Source organism: Musca autumnalis, unplaced genomic scaffold (genome assembly GCF_047663935.1).
Source record: "Musca autumnalis isolate F117 unplaced genomic scaffold, ASM4766393v1 scaffold_2, whole genome shotgun sequence".
Lineage (NCBI taxonomy): Eukaryota > Metazoa > Arthropoda > Insecta > Diptera > Muscidae > Musca > Musca autumnalis.
Genome location: NW_027411755.1, coordinates 179,832,656 through 179,853,109, shown reverse-complemented (window position 1 = coordinate 179,853,109; position 20,454 = coordinate 179,832,656). Strand labels below are relative to the sequence as shown.

Sequence of the window (20,454 nt, the reverse complement as noted above, 5' to 3'; positions counted from 1 at the left end):
AGACCCAAGGGTTAGGGAAATTACTCTAGAGGCTAGTGGGAGAGCATAAGCGGAAAAAGTGGCTAGACCACCTGAAGCATTTCAACATTGGTGCAGAATTAAGTGAATTGTGGGCAACGGTTAAAATGCTCTCGAATTCGGGAAAGAAGGATAAAAGAACGGCTGTTACTTTCAACGGCGTGAGAATGACAGACCCTAAGAGGTCTGCGTGTTATTTTAACCTGCAATTTATAGAGCAACCCAACATTGATAGGGCGAAGTGGAGCATGCTACTTCCTATAAGAGCCGTTCCACCCGAGGAGGTACCACTACGGTGATCCATTTACGATGATCGAACGCTACGGAACGCAAATTCTTCCACAGAGTTGGACTCCCACGAAATCTCAATGGTAATGCTTATACAACTGGATGAACCCGGGAATGAACATTTTCCACATGTCCTCAATCTATCTTTAGCTACCCATATTGTACCAGAAGCCTGGAAAGTTGACATCTACTGAAGGATGGTATCACTCTTGTCGCCAGTAACAAAGATTCTGAACGCTCCACTCTTCCCCATTAGGAGAATCAGTTAGTCAGTTGTCTATCATTAGCATGGAGTCCAGAAAATGCACAACAACATTATACCCTAGACCAGCGTCGCCCAAGAATTTCCATCAATGTTTTAGTATGTGTGCATGTATGGGTGAAGAAAACAGCAACCACATGATGTTTATCGTATGTTTTTATTCACACACACTGTAAGTGAGAGAGAAACAAAGGCAACAACAACTCAGTGGGCGCCCTCACTATACTTCTTTGCAAAGAAGCCCGTCTCTGCCCTAGACAAACGGCAGCGTTAATTTCCATTAACTCCCTTAATGCGCTAATGTCAGTGCTACGTAGTGGAGAATATTCAAACCTACCAGAATACCGTCCTGAGGATTGAGACAGGGTACATTGAACCATCCTCATTAGGAGATTAAGATTTTATCGGAACATCCACATAACTGCATGGGGTATTCTCGCCTTGAACATACATACCGCAATCTAGTAGACATGCTTCCCCACCCAGACACGTAGGAAAAAACCTCATGATCTGACACAGAGGAACCAAAGACAGATAACTGAAAAGATACGAACGACAGATGTTGTAGTTCGACTGCACTAAATGTGCGACGAGAAAAGTCACTTCACACCCAAGTTCATGAATTACCACCATCATGTGCTGTTATGGGAAATGAGCTTCAGGGGTCTACTAAACCACAAAACATGAGTACTTATTTGCGCAGGATTAGATGAGCACTTATGCTCAATTAAAAACAGCCTTCAGCAATGGTAAAACTGAGATTAAGGAAACAATCGGCTGCGGAGGTACTCCTTCATCACTTCACTGGGTGGAGTGAAATTTCTTTTGCAAAGTTTAAACAGATTTCAAACATCTGCAATGTCCGTTGGAACTCTCGTGTCATTCTAGAGCTCGTCTTGCGTTTATTCTGATGCCGCGCTGGAGACTTTGAAAAACTTTCTGAATGACTACCCAAAACTCTCAAATGCTGAAAGAACCACTAGAAAAATGATTAATATCCAATCAGCATTGCCAGAATCAACAAAATTGTGGACATAGGATCGCTTTTTGGTATAGTCCCCATGTAGCGGCACCGCCCGATATTTTGAAGTTTCTATCGATGTATTTATCCTAATTATACCCTCAGCCTTTAGGCTAAAGAGGGTATTTACACTTTGATACGACCAACAATGTGCCTCATCGAAATAATGGTTTTAGACCCCAAGTATGTTTGTACGATATCCATTTCAGACAATTTTGAGTCGATCTAGCAATGTCCGTCCGTCTGTCTGTCTGGCTGGTGCGCACGATAACTCTCGAACGGATCAATCGATTCGGCTCAAATTTTGGGTATCGAAATATTTTGTCCAGATTCGATTTAAGGTCGAAGATGGGCCATATAGGTCCACTCCTTCAGGTACCTCCCCCACAAATGTTCAAAAATTGTCTCAAAACTTGTGCGCACGATAACTCTTGTAGGGAATAACCGATTTGGTCCATACTTTGCACATCGTGTAATTTCTATCAAACTTAGATGAGGTTCCAATATGGACTCAGTCGGTCCACTCCTTCGGGTACCTCCCACACAAAATTTCGGTAAAGTTCAGTTTAGGACCTGGTCTCGAATCGCTTTGATTTTTGTTTACGCAAGTTGTAGTCGCTGTCCTCTATACGACGCTGTTAGTTTCATTAGGGGCAAGTCCATACTTCCTTAGAAAATAGCCTGAAAGTTACAAAAAACCCTATGACACCGTGTGTAGTGGCTTTCGTAATATTTTGTCCAAACTTAGTTCAAGTTCAAGGATGGATTATATCGGTCCACTCCTTCCGGTACCTCCCCCACAAAAGTTCGAAAATGTTCGGAAAATTTGTGCGTACGACAACTCTTGAAGGGAGTAACCGATTTGGTCCATACTTTGCACATTATGAAATTTCTACCACACTTAGATGAGGTTCAATCGGTAAACTCCTTCGAGTACTTCCCACACAAAATTTCGGAAAAGTTCAGTTTAGGACCTGCTCTCGAATCGCCTTGGTTTTTGTTGTAACATCTTGTATTCACTGTCCCCTATACAAAGGTAGAAGTTTCCTCAGGGGCAAGTCCATACTTCCTGAAAAAATAGCCTGAAAGTTGAAAAACAAAACCTATGACACCATGTTTATGGGTGGAAGCGCAAGATAATTCTCGAACGGAAATGCCGATTCCGAACAAAATTTGGCCTTCGTAGATAATCCATATCGGTCCACTCCTTCAGGTACCTCTCCCACAAATGTTCAAAAATATTCGGAAAAAATGTGCGCACGATAACTCTTGATGGGAGTGACCGATTTGGTCCATACTTTACACATTCTCATAATATCTACCAGATATAGATCAGGTTCGAATATGGACTATTCACTCCATCCCGTACCTCACACACAAAATTTTGGGTAAGTTCACTTTAAGACCTGCTACTGAATCACTTTGATTTTTGTTGAAGCAACTTACATTCGCTGCCTCAATTATGATGGTAAAAGTTCAGGGGCAAGTCCATACTTCATGAGAAAACAGCCCGAAGGGTGTAAAAACCCCCTATGGCACCCCATGGTCTATATCGGTCCATTCCTTTAAGTACCTTTTCCGCAAAATTGTTGAACTTTAATCAACATTTTGGCCGGCTCATATGACCAAAATTTTGAAACCCCCTAAATACATACGTTTTTTGTGAAAAAAAAGTGTTTCAATTTGCACAGGCTGAGGGTATATCTCTGTCGGCAAAGCCGACTGATACTTTTTTACTTGTTTAGATGTAAGTTGGCATTAAGGTTTTCATGTAGTCATGAAAATTTCCCTATCCAAAATTGTGGACATAGTTCAGGTCTTGGTATAGACTCCATATAACGGTACCGCCTGATTTCAGGTATTTTGAAGTTTTTTTTTTTTTTGTCAACGTTGGATGTTATTTGACAATTAGGTTTCCAACGTATCCACCAAAAATGCCGGACATTCGATATGGTCCCATATGACGGTACCAGGTATTTTGAAATTTTAATCTATATTTTGGCGATAAATTTGCTGGAATTGTTCATTAGTATTCCCATTAGTTCATTAGTGGACCCGTATAGTCCATATCCGATCCTGATCCTTGTCTGGTAGAAATCGGTTACTCTCTTCGAGAGTTTTCGTGCGTACCATTTTTGCGTTAAAATTTGATCTTTTGTGGAGGGAGGTGAGTCAAATTTTGGTCGTATGAAAGTAAATGTATACAGCCACTTCAGCCTAAAGACAAATTCTGAATCATTTGGGATCGATTTTGACGGGATTCGAATTCCTTGACTCTGACAATACAATTCTTTTGATGTTGAATATGGATAGGGGTGCAATATGCAACACTGAAAATTCAAACAACGTCTAGTATGCATTTTTGGAATATACATATTGAGACTACAAAAACCCTAATAGGGTTTGTCCTGCCAGATCCTGTTCGTATTTTATGGCCTCATCTAAACCGGGCTGGAACAACAGTTTTTTTTTTTTTTGAATTTATCGGGCCTTTATCTCGGAATCGACCCGGAATTTGGCCTTGCTGTCTTAGGCAATATTGAAGCCCTGAACTAGTAGAACTTATCCTTTGAACATACCACATAAGAACTCCATCTAGGGCATCAAAATCGATCAAATATAGAAAACTTTATAATTACTGAAATTCTGATCAGAATCACCTAAACTATTGGGAGTTGAACCAAGTAACCTTTTACAAAAATATTCCAAATAAAGTTCTCAACAATTTTTTTAGAACATTCTGATACTCTACAATGCTTACTTCATGTTGTTTCAGCGGTATTTTGCATCATATCTTTTACAACACGTATTTCATACAGTCGAAATCGTTTATAATGTCGGTCAAGGGACCGACGGAATTCGTCGCTATAACCGATATGTCGTTATAAGCGATAAGGCTATAAAGGGCCCCAGAGATTTGGGACTTTTGGATATGGTCGTTATAACCGATATGACGTTATAAACGACGACGTAATAAGCGATTTCGACTGTATACTGAAAACAACGTGATAGAGGAATTTTACAACAATGACATGTTCTGAAGAGCTGTGTACTACATTCCAGAGAATATTTTTCCTAAAGAAGACATTAAGAAAAAATTAACGGTTTTGGAGATATGGTGCGAAATGTATACAAATTATGGAAATTTTCGATATTTTACAAAATTTGAGGCAATAAATGCGGTTTTTCGATTTCATTATTTCTCCTAATATTTTATTCTTGCCCTTATCTACATATTTGCTTCAGGGGTAGATGAAGATTCACATAGGTTTCAGAGATATAGCCCAGAATCGCTTTAAAAAGTAAATATTTAACCATGTTTAGATGGGGCCATAAAATCCAAGCTGGATCTGACACAACAAAACCCAACTAGGGTTTTTGTCGTTTGGCTCAAGTAATCTTGTCGCTCAAATTGTTTGCACAAGATTACCTTAAAAATGTTGCACAGTGGTATCGGCTCAGAGGAGTAGATAGTTTTTTTTTTGCAATATGAATGTTGTAACAAATCGTTAATCATTGTTATAAAATATGAAAAAGTTTTGAAAATATGAAAGAGTTTTGAATTTGCTTTGAAATCAACTCTTGACTCTGCTTTTTAGTTTATTTTACTTCAGTACAGGTAGTTAGGTACAGTCGGTCCAGCCGGCTATAGACTTTTGTAGTAGCTTTTAATTAATTCCTTTTTCACCAACAAAGATTGATTGACAAAAAATGTGGACTTTCAATACAGGTTTCAGTTATTTTTATCAATATTTTTTTATTTTTGTAGCAACATACCCAATTTTAAAGCCGATAATAGCATCATATTTCCAGTGATGGTTATTGCCTGGTGGCAGCAGGAGGAAAAAAATGAAATGTCACCAAAGAGCTGGACAGACAGACGACAATGCTGCCACAATGCGGCGCAACAATAAAAACTCTTTTGTTGTTTTTTTCTGCTCAACAATGCAAAAACTTGTTGCACTCAACGATTTGGGCGCATTGATTTTTTTCACAAAGTAGAGTGGTGGGGAATGCAGTTAGGATTTATCTATTGAATATAGTTGTGTTGGTCGGTTGGTTGGCGAATCAATTAACTTTCACTTGACTTTTCTAAAAAAAAGAGTTATTCGCTTTAAAAAAACACTGGGTGGTTTTAAGAAATTATTGGAATTGTTTTTCACTTTAGTTTTTTCTTTAGTCCTTTTTTGACAATTTGTAGTTTGCAGTATTAGATTTATTTTAAATTATCAGTTTTTTTTTTTATTTTTCACACAAATGATAGGGAGACGTGCTTATTTTTCTATGATTTTTTTATAATAATATTCATAAAAAATATTAAATTATTTTTTTTTTATGTTTAACTCGTGTTTCATTAATTAATTTGTTGACATGTTTATGGATTTTTTCATTCAGGCGAGTGTTTTATTCACTTTTTTTGTTATTGTTATTTTTACTATTTATTTGACAAGTGTTGTTGTTGTTTCGAAAACAGCTTTACAGCTTCCTCATATGTTGTTGCATTTTATTACTATTTTTTGTTGTAGCTAAAAGCAGTTTTGTTGTTTAGTTTTATTTTGTGAAAACGCCAAGAATTTCAAATGCGTAACGGCTTCTGTCGCTATTTTTTGCGTTGATTTTTTTGTCTAATAATATTTCCAATATAAATTGTTTAAGTTAAGTTTCTCCACATAACAAATGATGATAATATTTGTTGTTGATTTTCTTATTGTGGTTGCTGTTGTTATTGATGATTAATCCAACATCCAACCAGAAATATTTTTTTGTTGCGTTTTCAAAATATAACGTTATTTGACCTTTATCATTTGGATTTCAATTTAATGGTTTTCTCTCGCACACACACACACATTCAAGTTCTCCAAATGTTAAATAATATTCTGTTTTGTATGTATTTCTATTAAATTTCTTCAACAATATTTTTTTGCAATTTGTTTAAAACAAGTTTAGAATATACATTACGAAATCTAGTTAAATAACAAATAGAAATTTCGCCTTAAATTTAACTGACGAATTGTGAATGTTTCTTTGAACGCGTTTTTGTTTCACTTGTTTAGCTGCTGCTGCTGCTACTAGAGACTTGTTTGGCCTGCAGAGACATGACAGAAAATGAAACCAATCGCAATATCACAACAATCGATAACCCCCTTTTGAGTAGCAGAAAGTTAGTTAAGGTTGTATTCGTTGTGGTTGTGTCTGCTGCAACCTGTTTGGAAATTGATTGGATTGAATTAAGTTTTTTCGTTATTTTTTAATAAATATAAAACCATGTTTTAATTAGAGTTGTTGTTGTTGTTTTTATTTCTTTACGCAGAACAAGCATTTACTTTTATTTATATTTAGCTGCATTTACGACAGCAACTGCCAAAATAACCTAAGTCAGGTAGTTGCTTTGAATTGTTGCTTTATATAGATTCTTATTTTTATAGACTTGGTGGAGTTGAATTAATAATGACAGATAATGACGAAAGCAAATTAAAATTAAGTCAATAAGCCATTTAACTATGTCGCGGGTTATTTTAATTTTTTAGGTAGGAAAACTTTGAATATCCCTTTTATTCTCTTTAGAATTGCCAAATACACCTTATGCAATTCGAAGCATTATATTTCTGATTTATAATGTTTCATCTATTATTTAAAAACACGGTTATACCTTTCAATTGAAATTCAAGACATCCATATAAAGGGTGTTTTTTAAGCCCGATAGAACTTGAAATTGTAAAAAATTGTAATCAATTTTTTTTTATTCGAAAGATCAATACGTGACATAAACATTTGAAAATGATTTCGGGCATATGGGCACCGCGGCTGTTCTTGACGAAGTGCATTCTGGGCGTCCAATTTTTGGCCACTTTTTCGAGCACTGCTGGCCGTATGTCACGAATAACACGAACAATGCTGGCCTCCAAGGCATCAATTGTTGCTGGTTTATCAGTATAAACCAGTGACTTCACGTAGCCCCACAGGAAATAATCGAAAGGTGTCAAATCGCACGACCTTGGAGGCCAATTGACAGGTCCACTTCTCGAAATCAACTTATCGCTAAATTTTGATTTCAATAAGTCGATGGTTGCGTTCGCCGTATGGCACGTAGCGCCATCCTGTTGAAACCACATCTCCCCCGGATCAATGTCATACATATTTTCAAACAAAAAATCATTGATCATGGTGCGGTAACGATCTCCATTGACCGTAACGCGAGCTCCGGCCTCATTTTTGAAGAAATAAGGTCCGATGATGCCACCAGCGTGAAAACCGCACCATACGGTGTATTTTTCTGGATGTAATGGAGTCTGTAGGGTCTCTTGTGGATTGGTCTCACTCCATATGCGGCAATTTTGCTTATTAACAAACCCGTTAAGCCAAAAATGCGCCCTAAATGCGTTAAGCCAAAAATGCGTCGTCTATAAGTTGCGCGAATCGACGACTGATTTTCAAAGTAAATTTGGATTTGTCAGAGTATATTGCAACAAATAAAATAAAAGTTTCATCAAAATTTATTTTTTGTGATCCTTTTTACAATTTAAAGTTCTATCTAGCTTAAAAAACACCCTTTACAAAGAAAGAATTACATATTAAAATATCTCAATGCGTTCAAATGTAAAATAATTTGATTCAGTAGAAATGAATCTGAATCGCAGTGCGCCATCTATACTTCAATTTTAACTTGATTGAGTGGAATGCTCTCTCAGATGACATACTTTTAGGCGCAAATGTGGTCATCTAAGTAAGGGACAAAATTATTTATTGTTTTTTTTTTAATTTTGATTTTTTGGCCAAAGATTCTCTTTCAATAATAACTGAAAATTTAAAAATAAAAACCCAGATTATAATGCAAAATAAAAAAATCAGTTGGACTTTGGGCCTAAATTCTTCAGCACAAACAGGACCGATTGGGCTGGATGTTATATGTCGTACAAAGAAAGAATTATTAAAATATCTCTATTAGTTCAAAGTTACATATTTTAGGAGGTGAAAACGAATCTGAATCTTTATGCGCCATCTTTACTTCAAATTTTATTTGATTAAATGGAAATCTATCTCATATGATGCTGAATAATTTTAGGCGCAAAACTGGCCATCAGAATGAGGGATAGAGCATAATGTTTGCATCTTTGATTGTTTAATTATCGACAGTGACTATCGATCGATGAAAACTGAAAATTTTACAATAAAACTCCAAATTATAATGCAAAATAAAACAAGTGAGCCAAGGCTATAGTCGGGTCGGGGCCGACTATGTAATACTCTACACCACTACCCCCGTTCATAAGCTTTTGACTAATAAAATTCAAAATATTAAAATTGGGATAGCTTAGCGCCTTTGCTCTGAATGTCTTCATTAACACAGGTCAAAATTTCGTGAGGATCCGATTAAAATTTCGTAGTGTGATTGCACAAAAATGGAAAAAGGGATGCATTACCGACTATTGCGATATCTCTGTTGTTTGACCACCTATGACAACCTACTTCACATCGTTGTAAAGGTGATATTTTCTACTTTCCTTGCCAGGCTTTGCTTTCGATATACCTCCTACAGAAGGGAGAATTAACTTTGAAATAAAACGTTGGTCTTTTTTTCCAAATATTTTTTTTCACATTCCGATCCCTGAGTAATATCCGCACATTATCAAAAATCAAAGGGTTTTTTCCTCTGTGGGACCCCCAATAACACCCAAAATTTCGTGACGATCCAATTAAAATTGCGACCTGATTTCCAAAAAAGTGGAAAAATGGATGTATTGCGATATCTCCGTTATTTGGATACCTACGCCAACCTGCTTTACATCATTGTAATGATGGGATTTTTTACTTTCATTGTCAGACTTTGCATTTGGAAGGTCCCGAACCAAAGCTGTGATATTCGTCATTATTATTAAAATCGCACAAATGAAAAGTTGTGTTCTATTAGCGGCTATTGCGATGTCTTCGTTGTTTGACCACCTACTGTCGTAGGTTGCAAAGGTGATATTTTCTACTTTCATTAGCAGGTTTTGCTTTTGATATACCCATTTTAGAAGCGGAGATATTCGCTTTGAGATAAAACGTTGACTTTTTCTCCAAATAAGTTTATTCCCATTCCGACCCCTGAATATTATCCGACCATCACCAAAATCAATAGGCTTCTTTCTCTGTAGGATCCCCACTAACCCCCAAAATTTTGTGACGATCCCATCAAAATTGCGACCAGTAGCGTGATTACAAAAAAAAAAATGAAAAAATGGGATGTATTGACTATTGTGATATCTCCGTTATGTGGCCACCTACGCCAACCTACTTTGCATCACTGTAAAGATGGGATTTTCTACTTTCATAGTCGGACTTTGATTTTGGAAGATCCCCAACCGAAGCTGTGATATTCGTCATTATTATTAAAATCGCAAAAATAAAAAGTTGGTTTCTATTAGCGGCTATTGCGATATATTCGTTGTTTGATCACCTACGATAACCTACTTTACATCATTAGAAAGGCGATATTTTCTACTTTCATGGCCAGGTTCTGCTTTTGGTATACCCCATATTGAAGCTGAGATATTTGCTTAGGAAAAAAACGTTGTCTTTTTCTCCAAATAAGTTTTTGCCCATTACCACCCCTAAATATTATCCGACCATCACCAAAATCAATAGGCTTCTTCCCCTCCGGGACACCCATCAACATCCAAAATTTCGTGACGATCCGATCAAAATTGCGACCTGTAGCGTGATTACAAGGTTTAAATGGACAGACGGACAGACGGACGGACGGACGCACATAGCCAGATAGACTCAGCTCGTCGAGACATTCATTTTGGTATATATAAGTATGGGTCTACGACCATTATTTCGATGCGTTACAAACTTTTTGGCCAAAACCAACTTATAATACCCTCCCCACATAGTGGTGTAGGGTATAAAGACCAACAGTTTGACCTTGGGCCTAAATTTGTCAACACCCACTGGGCCGATTTTGATGGAAAGCTTAAGATGTTACATGTCGAACAAATTATCGAATCTTCAAATTATCTCCATCCTTTCAAAAGTTAGAGAATTTTAAATAGTAAAAACTTATTTGAAACTATGTACGCCATCTATACTTCAACTTTCAGTTTCCACAGATGATAAAGAGTACTTTTAGACGCAAAACTGGTTATCTAAAATTAGTTTAATTATCGCCAGAGACTATATTAAAAAAACCCCACATTATGATACAAAATTTGAAAAAAAAAATCATAAATTTAACTGGCTGAGGTATTCGGTGGAATTTTGATTTAAAGGGAGCTAAAGATGTTACTTATCGGACAAACATATTAAAATAGCTCTACCTTTTCATAATAAAACTCAGTAAGAAATCAATGTGCACCATCTACACTTCAACTTTCAGCTCCCTCGGATGATGATGATGAATACTGAAAAGATGAATCGTGGCCCTAAATAACTCAGATACTACTGGATCGGCTTCGTTAGAATTTTGATTTAAGGAAAGGTTAAATGTATGCATAAAATTATGAATTATTTACCACAGACAGTGCTTTTCGGTCTGATTCCAATGAGGTATAACACTTTCTGGGGAAATGGATACGTCCCGAGATATGGGCCTCCGAAGTTTCGAAAATTCCCCTGTTTAATGGCAGGATGCTTAGAGAAAAAATTAAAAGACAATTGTGTTCCCGTTTCCGAGATTTGCACATGTCCATAGGAGAAAGTCTTAAAATCCCGACCGAAGACCGGCTATTAGGAGAAACTCACGATTTGTTTAAAAAAATTTTTTTCGAACTGTCGGTAAAGGTTATTGGTTCCGAATAAAGATATCAAAATAACCAGTATGAAAAGATGATGAATTACTATGGGCCATCCATCTATACATCAACTTTAACATAATTGAATGGAAAATGAACTCAGAAGATGATGGATACTTTTAGGAGCAAAATTTGTCATCTAAATATAACAAATTTGTACTGTACTGTATAGTAGTTATGGCTATGAAAGCCAAAATTATTTATTTAGTGCTAATTTTTTGGAGAAACATGTAGATCTAAGTTTGGGAAGAAATATTACACTGTGCAACCTTTTTAAGGTGATCTTGTGCAAACAATTCGAACTGAGGATTTTTTGAAAGTACAGAATCAAACGACAAGAAACCCTAATTGCGTTTTGTTATGTCAGATCCAGCTCGGATTTTATAGCCCCATTTAAACATGGATAAATATTGAGTTTTTAAAGAAATTCGGAGCTATATCTCTGAAACCAATGCGAATCTTCTTCTGACCTCTGAAGCAAATTTGTAGATAAGGACAAGAATAAAATATTTGGAGAAATAATGAACTCGAAAAACTAAATTTATTGCCTCAAATTTCAAAATATATGCAAAAATTCCACAATTTTTATACATTTCGCTCCGTTTCTCCAAAACCGTTAATTTTTTCTGAATATTTTCTTTTGGAAAAATATTCCCTGGAATGTAATACACAACTCATCAGAACATGTCATTGTTGTAAAATGCCTCTATGTCGTTGTTTTCAGTACATTTTTCAACGACGATTTAATAAAATGTCAATAATGTAGTGAAATCCAAAATGCAAGAATAAACTGTTGGTGTGAACTGTGTTTAAAATACGTGTTGTAAAAGATATGATGCAAAATACCGCTGAAACAACATGAAGTAAGCATTTTAGAGTTTCAGAATGCTCTAAAGAATTGTTGAGAACTTTATTTCGAAGATTTTTGGCAAAGGTTACTTGGTTCAACTCCCAATAGTTTAGCCGATACTGACCAGTATTTTAGCAATTATGTAAAATCGTCTATATGTTATAGATTTTGATGCCCTAGATGGCGTTTTTCTTATGTGTTTTTTTCACAAGATAAGTTCTACTAGTTTAAGGCTACAATATTGCTAAATACAGCAAGGCCAAATTCTTATTCGTTTCTGAGATAAAGGCCTGATAAATGCAAAACCCTACTCTGGTTTTTGTAGTCTAAATATGTACTTTCAAAAAATGCATACTAGAAGTTGTTTGCATTTTCAGTGTTGCATAGTGGTACCATATCGGTAACTTATTTCAAGATTAATCCTAAACACCAGATGACCGTAGGATTTTAATATAATTCGAGCGAAGATTTCACTTCGTTAAGCAAAAAATCATACATCTTCAATAGGTATCTGCGGACAAAAGCAAAGCGATTTGAGGACAATCCCTAAAGTAAATATTGTGACGTAAATTCATAAAAAGAAAGTTTAATAATTTTACTCTCAGTAGACGCAAAATCCAGATACACTTCTGTCGGAATTTAAATTGTTCACCCATGTACGAACGGTAGTACTAAATTGTTACTATTTAGATCAGGCATTCACCCTTTAGTGAGTTTTTCTATCCACACTCACAATTTTACCCATTGAAAAACCATCACTTACACAATTAAAGCATCTTAAAGTATACAAAAAAAGTCGAATTATATCGTAGACCTTTTGCGCCTAAAAGTGTGCCTAACAATTCAGTATAATGAGCCTTACACAGCGTGACCTGCAGGTCCCAAATACTTTCTTTTGCAAACTAAGGGAATAAATAAGATTTGTTTTACAAATGACTTTGTATTTCTTTCAACTAAAATAAATGCTTGTTTTACGTAAAGAAAATAATAACAAACAGTTTCATATTATTACTTTTCACATTGGCACTTCTTAAGGAGTTCTGGTCGATGGTTGTTAATTCTTTAAAATTACATAATTTTTATGAAATAGAATATATTTCCATTATTTTTCAATTTAATTTAAATAATATTTTTCTTATGTTTTCGCACAACGGTTGTTGGTTTTGTAAATAATAGTTGAAACAATAAAAAACAAAATTGCTCGTCATAATAACGTTGTTGGTTTTTTTTTGTTTCTTTTTAGGTAAAATGAGAAAACTTATAACACGCCGCGGTTTTGTTGTATTGCAGTTAATGTTAAAAACTCAACTAAAGTTGCGAGGAAACTTAAAATTAAAATACGAAAAAAAACGAAAAACGCAGCAGCAAATACAAATTAACAACCAAGCAATAGCACCAAGAAGAAATACTCGTACACACATACAACATTTTTCTCATAGACATTTTTGAAATTAACAGCCGTCGCAGCAACAACAAGTTAAGTTGAGTTTTTGTTTTGTCGTTTTGCTTTGCTTTGGCGGCAACAACAACACCACACATAACAAGTGTTTTTGGCTTTAAGCCGTGAGATATGATTTATGTACGTGGGTGCAGTAAAGAGTTTTAGCTACAATTACACGAAAAACGTTTGTGGTGGCAGCGGCGGCATTGAGCGGAAGTGGAAATAATGTTTACAGCTATGCAATTTAAAATATTTTTTTGAAAGGAAGAGAACCCTAAATTTAGTGGTATGAATGAAACTTTTTTAAATAATGTCACCACAGTGCAACAACAACTACAAATGCATTAACCAAATCAAAGGAAAGGAACAAAAAAAAAATTGAAAACAAAAACATAAACAAATCTGAAAGAAGGTAACACAATATGGTGTTGAAGAAACTGTTCATCAAAGTTGGTTAACAACATGCATGTAGTACAAGTAGTGGTAGTAAGCCGTTATAGAAAAACAAAGAAAAATGATAAATAAAAAGAAGAAACAAATAAAGCTATAAACCTGCAAATTGAAAAAAGAAGAATACTGAAAAGATGAAACAAAAATAACAAAAGAAAACGGTAATAAAACCTCAGAAACAATACAACAGCAGTATGCCTTAACGAAATAAAAATTGATTTAAATGGCAGATGCTACAATAGTAGATTTTTTTAAGAAGCAGAATAGCTTTTGTACATCTGCGGGTACCGTACAGTTATAATTCTTGTTAAGATTTGTTCGTACTACCTGTTATAAGACATTTCAAAAAGTTTACCAAGTAGTTGTAATTCGAGAATTCCATGTGTAATTCGTAAAATTTCATTTGTAATTCGAGAATTCCATTTGCAATTCGAAACATTTCAATTGTAATTCGAATTATTCCATTTGTAATTCGAATTATTCTATTTGTTATTCGAATTATTCCATTTGTAATTCGAATTATTCCATTTGAAATTCGAATTATTCTATTTGTAATTCGAATTATTCTATTTGTAATTTCAATTGGAATAATTCGAATTACAAGTGGAATAATTCGAATTACAAATAAAACAATTCGAATTACAAATAAAATAATTCAAAATACAAATAGAATAATTCGAATTACAAATGAAATAATTCGAATTTCAAATAGAATAATTCGAATTACAAATGGAATAATTCGAATAACAAATAAAATAATTCGAATTACAAATGGAATAATTAGAATTACAAATAGAATAATTCGAATTACAAATGGAATTCTCGAATTACAAATAAAATTTTACGAATTACAAATAGAATAATCGAATTACAAATGAAATGTTACGAATTACATCTGGAATGTTTCGAATTACATGTGAAAAAAGTGTAGTTATAGGGCCGTTCTTACATCTTGTCTTTAAAGTCAATTTTTGTTATCCCTTACTTTAAGAAAAGTAGGGAATAAAGTTCACATTACCAGTGATTTGTTATTACATCCTTATAAAATTATGGCAATATCAAGCAAAAATAACTCTGTATACCTCAAGCTTTCTAAGATCTGATTGTTTGATTTGAATTTGCTGAATTTCATGCTTTTGGTGCAGCATACTCTCAGGCGCAGTTTAGATTTTAAAAGGAACCCAAAGTTCCTTTTAATTTATCTGATACTTTCTCTTAAAGCAAACATGTAAGAATTTAAACCGGGTTATTTATCTGATAACGACCAACATTTAACTGCCGAAATGATGTAATAATGGAGATGTAACTTCCTTGAAAAAAAAAAATCATGCTGTGGTAATAGGGATTGCAAGGTGTTTAAGTTACCTAAGTGGAAAATTAGGCTTAACATTGGTTTAAATGTGAAAAATATCCAAAATTTTTACTATACTGTACTACTGCCCTGAGCAGTAAAATGCATACTTTTCGGCGGAATATATAGATAGTAATAAATAATGGACAACTAGTTTAAAGCAGAGAGAATGAAACCAGAATTTTGATATTATCATACAATAACAATAAAACATTCAGCCACAATTTTAAGCTTTTCAGTATAATATGGCAGAACGAGTTCGGATAACCTATTTTGGTCTACTCTAGCTACACTTACGTATAAAGAACCTTCTTCGATGGATAATACCATATGAAAGCTTTCCAACAAGTGCAACTCATTTTTGCAGTAGTTCTACCCATTTTTAATGCTAAACTTGGTTAGGAAAATGTCTTGGGCTCAGCTGTCAGAATTTTAAGCCCCCTCTGTAAAACATTTCTACAATGTTGATGTACATTGGAACGCTGTAAATTACCAAGCTAGAATTGAGTCAGCACAGAATTAAACGCCACACTTGTACGATGGTTGACTTGCCCACCTTGTACATTTAATGTCTGAGTTCAAACGCCAGAAAAGACAAACCGCATCATATTTTCAGCGGTGACTTGCCTTTTGTGGTTATTATATAATTCTTTCACAAACAACCCAGAAGGGACAAGAGACACTTCTCTCATATTAATCAGTGTACCCCGATTCTTATTAAGCTTTATGATATGCACCTACGTTTTATAGACGAGTCAGATCGGCAAATCTTAAGACACCACTTGCATAGGACTTTTTCATGGTTGAAATACTCAGGAAATGTCGCCAATATTACAATTTTGCCACCTTTGGAAACTTGATGTCGTTAGGCCTGTGAATCGATCCCGGGTTTTAGCGTGAAATGCGGCGTTCTGTTTATTTCAGTGAGGTTAAATTTCTGTACATATGATATCGTACTATTCGGGGTTAAAAGGAGGTGGTCCCGCATCAATGAGATATGAAACTGAAGCCACCTAGGTAGAAGAAGGTCAGGATATTAACCCATTTAGCGCTGTTTTGCGAGAAAACTTAAAACGTTTATGAAAAATATATTTTTGAGACGTTTTAAACATTTTTTAATAATTAACTTTTTTCTCTAAAACCTATCGGGACTTCTTTTAAAAGTGCGAAAAACGTATGTATATCCTTATATGCCAATCCCTTGGTTTTTGATTGAGAAAATACTCTTACTATATTCCTAACATATCCCTGACTTTATATGATCCTAACATTTATGATTAAATTTTTATCGCACATTTAAATTTTTCATCAAAAGTCGAAAATCACAAAAAAGTCGATTTTTTTGAATATCTTGGGTTTTAGCCCAATTGAGTGGAAATGCATAGGTCAAATGAAGCTTTCTAAGCGTGAAATGACAGATAACTGACAATATTATAAACTATACTATAAACGCAAAAACCCCCAGAAAAATATTCGAAAAATCAGAGTTACGTTAATTTTTGCAACTATTTTTGTGGCGTTTAAACGAGCAGTGGATTTATCTGGGTTAACCGAATGAAGAATAACGAAACAGCAGAAACCGATATACATATATATATATATATGCGCCACTGTTGTTCAATGGTTTGTATGTCCGCCTTAAAATCCTAATGTCTGAGTTCGACATCCAGAGAAAAACTGACAACATTACATTATGGATCAATCCGAACCTGCTGCCGTGGGCTAAAAATTAGAAGTTTGCAGGTTCAATTTCAAAATAAACAAGTAAGAAAGTATCAGTCAGCTGTGCCAACAGAGATGTACCCTCAGCGTCGGACCTAAAGAAAAGAAGTAAATACAATACAAGAGAAGTTACGACGGTACAAGTTTTTCAGAGGCACGTCCATATTTCCTGAGAAACCCTAAAAACCGTAAAGACGATTTTTGAGTTTCTCAGAAAGTATGGACTTGCACCTGAAAAACCTGTACCGTCGTAACTAGGGCCGCATAGACAACATGTTGCCAAAAATTTAAAAACGATCGCAGACGAGCCCTTAAGTTGCAACCTTTCCAAACTTTGCGTAAGAAAGTATGTAAGAAATAATACGATATACAACGTTTGGACCAAATCGGTTTCTGCCTTCGAGGGTTATTGTACGTATTACCCAGTTTAGTATATGCCGGCAGGCTTTTATGGAGCTTTTGGGTCATAATCTCAGGAAGTATGGACATGCCCACGAAAAACCTTGCGGAGTCGCACAAGGGCCCACAAGAAAAACTTGTTGCAAACATTTTCAAAACTATCCGAGACGAGCTGTTAAACATACTTTTTCCTGTTAAACATACTTGAACCGGTCGAGAGTGCGCACCAGACGGACGGACCGACACACTGTGGGCGAAATCCAAATCTTGAGGGGAAAAATTATTAACTTTTAAACTAGTTAAGATAGCAGATTGAAATTTTAAACATATGTTTCTTATGACCGTAGGTCTAATGTTATTGAATATGGTCAATATAGGTCCACATTTTGCTGTAGATCCCATATATCGGTACCGCCCGAATTTCGGTGTTTTGAATGGTTTAGCTACATTTTCAAACTGAATTATATGTTTTTGACATTTGGGATTCAAAAACAAAAAATCTGCAAAAGAAATTGAGGACATAGCTGCACGTTTTGTTGTAGCCCCATGTACGGGTTTTGTCCTATTTTAGGTAGTTGAAGATTTTTAACTACATTTTCTGAACGACTTAGCTGTAGTTTGGCTTCCCAGTGTTCAGCGTCGAAAGGTGGTATGTTGCAGGTTTCATCAAACCGAGCTGCATAAGCAAAGCAATTGCCCATAGGCGAAACAAAAAATCTAGTGGGTTGGACGGAACCCACATGCTGCATTGAAAAATGCCGGGTCAGTGATTTTTGGATTCTTGTCCATCCTCTTTAATCATTGCTTCAGGAGGAATGAGGCAATGGTTGCGCCCATATTGAAACGGGGTGCACCGTCTGATGAATGTGGGAGCTATCGGCCCATTTCACTGCTCTCGGCTTTTGGTAAATTATACGAATACTTCATACTAGCAAACCTGCAGACTGGAGGCAAGTTTCCTAGAGGACAGACACTTTAAAGTAAAAGTGGGCGATCGGCTTTCAAGCCGCAGGTCAATTCAAGCAGGGGTACCTCAGGGGTCACTTTTAGGCCCCCTGCCTCCTCAAGGGGGCTTGTTACTATCGTATGCTGACGATGTCATACTGGCTATGTCAGGCCCCAGAGCAAACACTCTGTGTCGCCACCTTAACGTTTACCTTGAGACATTACATAGGTACTTTACTATGTAGGACCTCAAGCTAAACGTGGGCAAATGCTTGGCGATTGTTTTCCGGGGTAAGTCGAAAGTTGTGTACCCTAACGTTAGGTCCTATAGGCCAAATTTAAAAATCGGAGATGAGATGATATCAGTGTCCGACAAAATCAGATACCTTGGTGTCATATTTTGCGAAAAATTTGAATTCATAAGACACGTTGATTTTATCATTAGTAGGGCCAAAAAAAAATTACTTTGGGTATCAAGGGTGCCACCGTGGTGCAATGGTATGCACGCCCGCCTTGCACGCAGAAGGTCGGCGGTTCGATTCCCCGGCCAGACAACATCAAACATTTTTCAACGGCGGCAAAATACCCCTCAGTAATGTTGGCGACATTTTCTGAGTATTTCAGCCTTGAAAAACTTATCCACAAGTGGTGTCTTAAGACACGCCGTTCGGACTCGGCGATAAACAGTAGGTCCCATATCATTGAGCTAAATATGAATCGGGGTGCACTCATTGATATGAGAGAAGTCTCCCTTGTCCCGTATGGGATGTTGTGGAACAATGTTTTTTTTTATCAAGGGATTCTACGTCACAATGGTGGCCTATCAAATAGAATCAAACTTCTGATATACAAACAAATTATAAGACCCGTAGTCTCATATGCCTTCCCGGTATGGTTCTTCATATCGTCAAGCCAAATGGAAAGGCTTAGGAGATGGGAGAGGTCAATCCTGACATATTGCTTGGCTATGTGGTCAACAATAACGGAAGATGGGACATATAAACGATCTTCTTGTAGGGCCATTTACGACAAGGCGGACATTGAAAGGATAGATAATTTCCTCATGAGAGGGGCCCTTAACTTTGGTTCTGGTTCAGAGATCCCTACAATATTCTCTTGATATTGATGCGTCGCTCTCACGCAAGCATTTACCACCCGCAGCAATACCCAAACTAAATAATGAAGGTATTTTATACAATAATGATAAATTACTTTTTTACCACAGAAGGTTTAATACACTAAATACACAGTTGATATAACTTCCCAGTAACAAAATATTACACATTTGTAAATAGTTGTAATAATTAGTGTTAGTCCATACATTGTTTTTACTTTCATTTTTTAGTTTTAAGTTCCATTTTCTATGATTATGCCCGTTTTTAATATTGTATTTTTTTGGGCTTTACAGTTCTATTGTTAAACGATTATGCTCAATTAGACAAGTGCTAGCAGTGTTCCTGCAGCAATTTAATCGGATGTTAAGAAGGAGGCGAAAAGCCACATGTTTATTTATATTGTTATAACAGTAAGCCAACTTGTTTAGTTGTAAGATTGATTCTCAATAAATTTGGCCATAGGCAAAGGCAAAAAGCAAAAGCAATGATACAGGAATTTATGACCTTGTTTACTTCAAAATAAAATTTTTCTTAAGCATTTCGTATGTTCGTCCGTCTGTTTATTCGTCCAAAATGTTTAATAAAATTGCCGCTATTTTTAGATTTTCATACAGCACGTGCATTCCAAGAGAAGAACAAAAATTGGCGGTGGTTTGCTTAAAAAATCCTTAAATACCTATAGAGCTTCTAGGTGCACGAATGCGAACTTGGCCAGCCATACAAGCGCCATATTTACCTAAATGACGGAATAAATTAAAAATGTGTTTTGTTATTTTTAAATCTTTCTCCGCTATAGTAATTCCCATCAATTGTTTCATA

General features: G+C 35.7%; 1 protein-coding gene across 4 annotated transcripts in view; it reads right to left on the bottom strand.

Moving 5' to 3' along the window:
* Btk (tyrosine-protein kinase Btk29A) overlaps positions 1 to 20,454 on the bottom strand; it is a 533,208-nt gene that overhangs the window by 34,619 nt on the left and 478,135 nt on the right. The window contains exons 1-2 of one of the 4 annotated variants that reach the window (XM_073970134.1): positions 13,225 to 13,522; positions 5,367 to 6,792 (exon numbers count right to left, since the gene is read on the bottom strand). The exons of 2 other annotated variants lie outside the window; for them this stretch is intronic. In XM_073970134.1, the coding sequence (XP_073826235.1) occupies positions 5,367 to 5,394 (28 nt within the window). In that variant the 5' untranslated portion in view covers positions 5,395 to 6,792; positions 13,225 to 13,522. Of the gene's footprint in view, positions 1 to 5,366; positions 6,793 to 13,224; positions 13,523 to 20,454 lie in introns of those variants that run through there. One more of the 4 variants, XM_073970135.1, reaches the window with a different exon arrangement.